The sequence below is a fragment of the Montipora foliosa genome, chromosome 1, assembly GCF_036669935.1.
Source record: "Montipora foliosa isolate CH-2021 chromosome 1, ASM3666993v2, whole genome shotgun sequence".
Classification (NCBI taxonomy): Eukaryota; Metazoa; Cnidaria; class Anthozoa; order Scleractinia; family Acroporidae; genus Montipora; species Montipora foliosa.
Window position 1 is genome coordinate 40,720,664 of NC_090869.1, and position 10,000 is coordinate 40,730,663.

At 39.2% G+C, this 10,000-nt stretch overlaps 1 protein-coding gene across 3 annotated transcripts in view; it reads right to left on the reverse strand.

Annotated features, from left to right (window-relative positions):
* Positions 1 to 10,000, reverse strand: part of LOC137998263 (uncharacterized) — an 87,876-nt gene that overhangs the window by 51,480 nt on the left and 26,396 nt on the right. For all 3 annotated transcript variants that reach the window (XM_068844600.1, XM_068844599.1, XM_068844598.1), the window contains exon 7: positions 8,915 to 9,003. In XM_068844600.1, coding sequence (XP_068700701.1) covers positions 8,915 to 9,003 — 89 coding nt within the window. The remainder of the gene's footprint in view (positions 1 to 8,914; positions 9,004 to 10,000) is intronic.

The window sequence follows — 10,000 nt, forward strand, 5'->3', positions numbered from 1 at the left end:
TTGTATCGGCTCTTGCTTAAAATATTTAGTTTCTCAACTTGAAATAACGCCGATCAGATCAAGCCACTGATCCAACGTACACCGACAGGAAAATTGTCCACGGTTGCTTGCTTCGAAACTCTTTCTTTCAAATAATTCTTGGCTGTCATATTTCCAATTATCTTTTTACCTGAAGACTGTGCAGAGTTGAGTACAAATAAAATAATACAAACGCCAGACAACAGAGATCACAGATCCACTTAAGGTGTTCGATTCGTTCTCTGTCTTTGTTGAACCCATAAGTTACCAGAGAATTTTGCATTTGGTTTCAGTGTTCTACATAACAGCGCACTTAGTAAAATATTAGAAATATAGCTCATTTTGATTTCGGCTTGACGGGCGATAGATTGTCGTCGAAGTCTATTACCGGTCGCTTTTAAGATTCCAGATATTCATTTTTCACCGCCTGTCTTGTTTATCCAATCGACGTTCCATTCTTGAGCTCTATACACCCTTTTAATAAGTCGTGGCGCCATTTTGAATATTAAATTTATGACGTCATTCGCGGAAAGTAATCTGTCATCTTTTGCGCTGATTTCATTACGTTGGATCATGTTTGATCGCTCGACATCAAATGTCATCGTCGATAGAAGAGTTCAAGAAAGGTCAGTATTTTTTCATAGCACCTTATAAATATTACCTGAGATAAAACTGAGAAGATAACCTTTTTGTTAGGCTCAAATGGTCGCAATTGTGCCGTTCCTTTGTGTAATTCCTATGGGGATATATTCGACCACAGCCGCAAGAGGAATGTGACTTATCACAAGATACCAAGCGCACCAGAACTGAAGAAATTATGGCTTCAACGAATAAGAAGAGAGGAAAAGTCAGGGTTTAAGGTATGTACTCGATTTCTGTAAAAGTACGTAACTGTACATACATTTTATTTCGACTAACCGCCATGACACCTGCTATCTTTTCTAGGTCCAGCAACACACGGTTGTTTGTTCTCTTCACTTTAAAGATAACGATTTAGAAAGATCAGGATTTAGTGGTCGTTGGTACTTAAAGCCTGGTACTGTTCCATCTGTCTTCCAGTGTTGAGAGCACAAACCATACCTCACTTCTAAACCACCAAAAGAAAGGAAGTTAAATAAGTTTCAGCTTAGATCAAGTGAAGTAAGTTGTAGAAAAAGGAAGACCAGTGATGAAAGTCTGACAGCATTTGAAGCTGAACCGATTAAAGATTGTGTTGACTCGACGGTGGCTGCCATAGATGGCATGAAAGAGACAGAAACTGAATTAGCCAAACTAAAAGCACATATTTTATCGTTAACTGAAAAGTTAAAAACCGGTAACACGAAGATTGAACAGCTCGAACAAACTGTGCGTGAGATGGAGTTCTGCATTGAAAACATTGAAGACGCTGATATCTGCTTTTACACTGGGTTTCCAAATCGTCAAGTCTACAATGCAGTGTTGACTTATGTTAATCCAGGTGCCAATGGTGAAAATTTGGTGTACACGCGAAATGAATCAAGGCCTGACGTAAATTCTACTCCAGTTAGAAAAATTGGACGGCCCAGAAAACTGACTCCCACAAATCAATTTTTTCTGTTCCTTTGCAGAGTGAGGATTGGACTTTTTGAACGTGACCTCGCTTATAGATTTAACATCTCTATTGGAACTGTCAGTAACATCGTTATTTCGTGGGCCAATTTCCTATATTTAAGACTTGGATCGTTAAGCATTTGGCCAAGCAAAGAGGTAATTTTGGAGAAAATGCCAGAGTCATTCAAGTCCAAATACAAAGAAACCAGGGTTATCATTGATTGCACCGAGATAAAAGTTGAAATGCCTTCCTCACTTGTGTTGAAATCTCAGACATACTCAAACTACAAGAGTGCAAATACATTAAAGGGACTTGTGGGAATCTCACCAAGTGGCAGCATAACATTCCTGTCTCAACTGTATACTGGTTCAATATCAGACCGGGAAATTACTGAACGTTGTGGTATTCTTAACATGCCATTTCAAGCTGGTGACAGTCTAATGGCTGACAAAGGATTTGACATCCAAGATTTGCTTGATCCAATTGGTGTCACGTTAAATATACCTCCATTTTTGCAAATGCAAGACCGAATGCCTGCTAATGATGTTCTGCAGACACAACAAATAGCAGCTGAAAGAATTCACGTGGAGAGAACCATAAACAAAATTAAAAATTTTCATATATTTGATCAGATCATTCCAATATCCTTGGCCGGTTCTATCAATCAGATATGGACAGTGTGTGGATTATTAACTCTGTTCCAAAACCCTATTATTTCTTGAATTGTCATAGCTTACATCTCTTTTACATCATGCTTAGCTTGTTAGCTTTCTATAGGTAATTACACTGAATGCCTATGACTGTTGCTGTGACCTTAAAGGTTAGCAACAGAGAGGAAGCAATGTGTTTAATTTGACTTCATGGTAACAACAAATATTTAAATCATACTTTATTCTTATCTTGAAGTTCAACACTAGGTCACAAAATCTGTCTATCCTCATAAATGAGCTGATAACATTTATTCATTTGTAACATTTATTGTAATTAACAGTGAAAATAATGAACATTAAAAATAACATTTAGTGTAACAAAAAACACTACTTAGGGTACTAGACTGCTACTCCCAAATGAGCCTCTATGTTGTTACTGCTGCTTAATGGCTTCAAGCATTACATGTTGTTGGTAGAACTTCGTCAATTTGTCAATCATAGACTTCCAAAACAACTCATCAAACTTTATGCGCTGTATAATAAGACCTTCCTGGAAAAACACCACAAAGTCACACCATTTCAATCCAGTGAGACCAAGCTGACCTTGTACTTGGTAATAATAAGGATGGTCCTTGTTAAGTTCAGGTTTACTATTGACAAGGTGACAATAAAAATTTGGGTCAGCACAAGCTTCTTCAGGTGTCAAGTTTCTTAAAGTGAAAGGACACTTTATCTCCACTAGTCCATAACCAAATTCCTTGTCTATCACCTTTCTGTCTGGTGAAGCAGCTAGCCATGGCATGGTGTTTGAAATAACAACACCACATGCTAAGACTTGAACATAGTTACCACTTGCTTTCATGTATTCTGCATACCGTTCTGCTGCTTTTGATTCGTTTGATATACCATATTTAACAGCCGATACATTGGAAAGATCTTTCTGAGACAAAACAGTATTCTGGACAAATTTGGTTTGGGATAAGTTAAGTTTTCGTTTGCATACTAGACCAAAATTGCTGCTTGTCAACCTGTACTTCCTGATTTGGAACCATAATGGGTTGTTATTTTGCCCTCTGGTTTCTTGTTCAGTTATAGAAGGATTAGAAACTTTTAGTTTGTCAATAAACTGATCCTCTTCATTAGTTAGAGGCATTTGTAATGCCACAACTGGTACATTACTGGCAAGGGGAAGGTCAGGGAAGGACTCATCAATAGTTCTAGGTCTTTGCAGGGCAGGAAAATTGGTAATTACATTAAAGTTTCCTTCTGTCCTAGATAGCTGATAACTTAACACACTGCCAGATGGAACCATGCAACCCTTCAGTTTAGTTGGAACTGTTGGTGGCTTCTGGGCAAATACTGTACAGAATCCCAGGGAAGGACTTATTTGCTTAAGGGTATCAAACAGCTGAGTTGCCCCTTCATTATTTTGTACACTAGGCTGTCTGGCTTCATACAAAGTACACTTCAATCCCTCTGAACATTTTCCCCTGTACTTGAGGTTAATGATGTTATATCCCATGATAGGTTCCGGATGAATACCCTTGGTCCTAGGTTTGTGCCACTGTTGAGGGTTTTCTGTGCATGTTCCAACTTTGGGGAAAGTAGGAGCCTTTAACTTGATTATATGGTCAATAAGATATAATAGGCCCATAGTGTGGTTGCAGTAACCATTTTCCCCTGCTGCACAAGAACACCTACTGTAGCTTTGTTTACATTTCCAGCTAGTGATAGTATAACCATAACATCATGAGGCCTATCACTCTTTCTCTGAGATCTGTAACACTTCCCCTTAACATGTACTTCACTGCCATTCAACAGGCATAATACACCAAATGGATAATTCTCAAAGAAAAACTTGTAACCCTTTTCAAGAGGCTTTTCAACATAACTTTGAGCATTCCTTCCACTTTTTTTAGCATGCTCTACAATGTTTATGAAAGAAAACTGCTTGGGGAGAACTGAAGTCTCAGTGCTCCAGTTTCCCTCAATAGATGCAACTTGTTCCTTGGGCTGTTGGAGTTCTGAAGTATTCTGTATGTCCTCAGCACAACACAAAACGCACTTTGCTTTCTTTGCACGTGTGTAGCATTTCCCTGGATCAGGATCAACTAGAGGGAGACTCTTATTCAAGTTTTGTCTTACCCTAAAAATACACGAAACATTTCATTGAGAATATAAACTATATATAACACGAACAGCACAATCTAAATTGTTTGTACTACCTCCAGGAAATAAATAACATGTTTTGGTATAAAGCCCGGGAATAAAGATGAATCTTGGTTCATTAAAGGACGTGATCGCTACAAAAAATATATTTGACGTAAATAAAGCTCACCGTTTCTACAGTCAAGCCAGAACTTTAACTCGTTCTTCTTGCGTTTTCCAACCTCTGTAAGTTCTATTAGTGAGCCAGGAATATCTTCGCACGATAGCTGAAAGAAATTTAGTTAGACGCTCAACAACGCTTGGATAAAGCTTACACGTAAAAGAAGTAAATTGAAACCACAGATCGTTTGAAGAACATCTCAAGAATTACCTCTTTGCACGAACAAACGGCTGGTTCGGCGTCGGCCATGTTTGTTGACCCACCTGTAATCTTTCCGCGAATGACGTCATAAATTTAATATTCAAAATGGCGCCGCGACTTATTAAAAGGGTGTAAATGAAAGGTGTTACAATTGAGCCCACCGGGAACTCGGAAAAATCCGAGCCCCAGATGGGGGATTCGAGCACCCTTGCTCACCATAGAGTATATTTTGTTTAAAGATGCACTAAAACGCCATTCGCGTTACAATGACTTTCGGTGCCATTGCAGGTTAATAATTAAATGTTCTCCTGTGTGCACCAGAGAAATCTACGCATTACCCCAGCCCCCTCAAACCTAACAAATACGCACTGAAGACTCTATGCACAAAGACACCACTTAGCAGGGGAGTGACAGGCAAGACTTTTCATGACACTCGGTCACCCGGTCAATTAACAGCCATGAACAGCTGTTTCGGCCGTTTGGGCCTCATCAGCATGGCGTAGCTAACATACCAGGCGGGTGTGTTTAGCACCCCTTTAAGTGGCAGCTGCACGCCATACATGCAGTAAGCTGGGTTGAGAACAGCAAAACTGTTTTCCCATGGCAAGCGTGTGAGAAGGTGGATCACATTAAGAGATCGGTGTGTCACGTAAATTAAAAACAACGATAAAAGCAAGGTGATACTAAACATACCCACCTGGTATGTTAGCTACGCCATGCTGATGAGGCCCAAAAGGCCGAAACATCTGTCCATGGCTGCTAATTGACCGGGTGAAATGGCTGTTCGCATGCGTGATGTGTTGGCCACACTGGGTTGTAAACCGGGTTGCTGTTAGCTTGTGTCACCTCGCTTTTGTTGTTTTTTATTACGTGACACACCGATCTCTTAATGTGATCCACCTTCCCACACGCTTGCTGTGGGAGAACAGTTTGGCTGTTCCCAACCCAGCTTACCACATGTATGGCATGTGAAGCTGCCGATTGATGGGGGGTAAACACACCCTCCTAGTATGTTAGCTACGCCATGCTGATGAGGCCCGAAAGGCCAAAACAGCTGTCCATGGCTGCTAATTGACCGGGTGAAATGGTTGTGCGCATGCGTGATGTGTTGGCCGCACCAAGTTGGTGTTAGGGTGTGTCACCTTGCTTTTTTTACTTTTCATGACACGGAAACAAAAAGAAAACTAACAAACAAACGCCTTATCTAACTGGATTGCCTATGGCAACCCAGTAATGAACTCGGCATCATGGGCTTTGAAATTTCGGTCTTTTAAAATTGCAGTTTGGTCAAGTGTCACACGCAATCATTTGTGAATATTAGGCCAACAACAACAGTGACCTTTATTTGCATGACTATAACAATACAGCATTGCAAAGGCGTCGAAAGTTTAAGCATGAAAATTACAGTAATTTAGTTATCAGGGTACATCGAATTTTCCTGTGATAATTTTCGTATATCATCAAATGTTCTTTCAATTTTGAAAAGGAATGTATCTCTTATCGAGGAATCTCTCTTCCAATTTAGTAAGTAAGAGATGGGTTTCGTCCTCAATTTTATTACCACCACAGGAGGAACATATTTTTTCATGGACAGGGATTTTGTCATACCTACCTCAGTGTTTCAACACGTAGCTTGTAGCAACCTATTCTGCGTTTTACGAGAGTACTTCTTAAGCGGGATTTTTTCGTGTTGAATGTAGGTAAGCAGAGGGGCTGTAGTTCTTTTTGATGGAGTGATAAAAGCTCAGTTTACGTGAGTGCTGAAGCGTCAGCTTCCAATAAGAGACATATTTCTTTTTCATATGATCTACGAGTTGCTTGACTGATCTTGCTGTCATTCAATGAATTGTAATTAAAATAATATAGATTGAAATAATCAGATATATTCATTACATTTGAGTAAAACCTATTTTGACCATTAGTGTAAAGCTCAGTTCACATTTGTAGAGATTGTTTTGCTATTGAGCTGTCACCTTCATGTTGTAGATAGCTTAAGTAATTGAGGATCTTTTTGTTGATATCTATGATCAGTTCGGCTCTACTTGCCCTATTTGACGCTTTGTACTTCCAAATATCGTTTTTCAAAATTGTAAATGGCCTTTTTCGAATAGACCTGACCCATCAAGTTGCAAAGAAATTGGAGCAATTTGAAGGAACACTTGCATGGTAATCCTTTGCATTCTTCTGGAGAAGTATATATCATCGTCGGGGTGTGTTAATTTGAAAGCATTGTAGAGTTAGTCCTTCCAAATGCCCGGTCTGGCCGGTCAGTTCCGTCGAATGGAAAGCGTCCTTAGCCTTAGTCTTAGTTGTGAGTTTTCTGTTTCCTAGGGTCTTTTGTTACTAAGATTCCCAAAAGCAGGTGCCGCATTGCCTAACCTGGCATTCAGTTTCTCGTTAAGAGACGGGTACTGCTAAGTGTAGACCTAGGTAGGCAAACTTGTCGACTGCATTTAGACTACTTCCGTTCAGTTGGATGACTGGGGGAACAGGTATGTCTGTCCCTTGATCTATTACTTCTGTCTTATTGACACTGATTTTGATTGTGAAAAGATCACAAGCCCTGTCCAGGCTGTCCATTACTCGTTGGAGTACATCCTCAGTGTGGGAAGTAAGAACTAAATCATCAGCAAGCAAAACTGCTTGGGTTAGAGCGATTATAGCAATGACGAACTTACTCGAATCGTTTGTCATATTCGCGATTTTATTACATCGATTTAGAAATCTGGTGATCCAGATCCTTGCAATCTGATTGGCTGTCAGCAGTGCGATTTATTCCCAAATCGCACTATTTTTTGCTCTAAATCGCACTATTTCCCCAGCCGATAAGAAAGGAACACTAAAACAAAACAACCAATCACATTTCAAGACTTGTTTAAAGTAACCAATCAAATTGCAGGATAATGAAAGACAAAGAAAACCATTGTATGGCAATTTTTGCAACTTCTGTTCCCAAATAGATCAATGAAATATTGACCAGTACTGTATTTTAGTGATTAGATCATTATTGTTTTATTTCTAAATGGATGTAATATATAAAGGATATTACATGGCCGCGCGGAGATACGAAATTTCTCTTCACGAATGAGCCCAGCGAACTAGTGAAATATTTTTCAACACGAGAAGAGAAATTTCGTATCTCGAAGCGGCCATGTAATATTCTATTTATGATATAAACACCAATGAAATACTAAATCATTTCACGAAAGGCATCGAAAGGCGTGTTTTTATATGTAACCATAGCAACAGTGATCTTTTCACGTGTGAAGATCTGTTTTCGCGCGAAAGCTCGCTTGGCATTTGGTGAAATCATACTTCTGACCAAATTGCACTCCAATCAGTTCAATTACCATTATTTATCAAGCAATAAAGAACGTTCCAAAACTTGTTTCTAAGCCCTGTTTCTAAGCATGCTGCAAGAAAAGTAAAATTATAGACGAAGAGTTACTAGATGTAGATATACGGATGATAACGGCATCACGTACCTTCCCGATTTCCTTCGCTCCCCCCCCCCCCTCCCCCCCCTTTTTTTTTTAGAATCCTCCGCGCCAATTTTTCTGAATCATACGTGGTGTCGGGTTTTATGATCGTATTGATTACATAACTAATGTTTTAAGTATGATCGATGACAAAATGGCACTTTGGAAGTATTACAGACTAAATAGCTTTGAAAGTGCTGATGTCCGATCTCGCTCTATATAGAGCGCATTTGAATATGTAAATAAAAAATGCGCTGTATAAATTCATTACCATTACCATTACTATCAACAGAACTAGGATTACCCTTCGCGTAAACCTCTCGTCCATGAATGATTTCAAATTCTAATTCGAGTTTTTGAACAATAAACGGACCGTTTTGAAACAGATTTCCACAAATCAAAAATGCTCTGCCTCTTGAGGAACGAGTTAGATGTGATTATTTTTCAGCTTAAATCCATCATTTTTCTTCAGATTTCGCAACATGTTTACCAAACACTTGGTACCGGAAAAATCAAGCTTCTTCTCAGGTGACAGGTGATAATGTGACTGATGTCCCTATTAAATTAGCATAATGCAGTAAGCACGATGTGACGGAAGATGTCACGATGTCACGGTGTTAGTTTACGAAGTAGACGTACATCACCACCTTTCACTTTCAGATACCTTTTGAGCTCTGAGTCTGATAAGTCCACCTGATCCACCCGAACAAGGAACTGAAGCGCTACTTTGAGCTGATGCTATAATGGACGCATCTGAAAAGTTAAGGATAAACTTTTTTTTTTCAAGGTCAAGTTCAAGTTTATTATTAAGTCAATGCCAAATTAATACAAAAAACGCTAGCCCGCAAATAGCTAATCTAGCAGAGTAGCGATTAGGACTGTTTACAGAGTTAATAACAAAGAGGGCAAAATTACTGATTGCTGATTGGTCAATGAAGAGGGTATTTTTTCTTAATTTTGCTTGAGAAGAGGGCAAAATTACTCGCTCACGATTGGTCGAGCGCCAAAAATTCTCGCACCTGATTGGCTGAACGTACGTCTTCCACATTAAGTTGGTTTCTTCTGTTTGAGCAAAACAACTTCGTCTTCATCGAAGTTTGTCTTTTAATTCGCGCTGCATTCGCCGAAAAGGCATAAAGATTAAGAACTAACTTTAAAAGATGATCTGAATTTGAATTTTCGAGTGACAAGAAGAAGGGCAAAAGATTTTTTTCATGAAAAGCTTAAAACTTGGATCGACTTGCATGGCGCCCAGCGTAGCGGGATTGTGTGGTTGAAAAACAAAATGATTCCTTTCGTCAAGGGCTTTCAGTTTACCACGACATCTTGCAGCTCAACAAAAAAGGTCACAGAACAATTTGCCATTGACGGGAGGAACAAGTAGCTCAAATTTGGTGGATTTCTTTGGACAAACCGTTTGCTATGTTTACGGATGCGTATTTACAAGTGGTAAAAACCTCTACAGCACAGGTGAATAAAATAAATTGAAGCTTAACATTTGGTTTAATCGTTGTTACAGTTGTTCACGAATGAAACTCGTATTTTCCTCTCGAGTGGATGTAAATAACAATCATCTATACTCGTTTTGGACGCAAAGAACAAGTTGACTTGCTTGTCTGTTTGTTAGTTGTTTTGCTTCCGAGCGAACAAGTGTTTTAACTCCGCTTAGCTGTCTGTTTTTCGAGGTGCCTCAACAGTGTTAAGAAAATTTTGCCCTCTTTGTTATTAACAAGTAATCGCAATGGGTCCT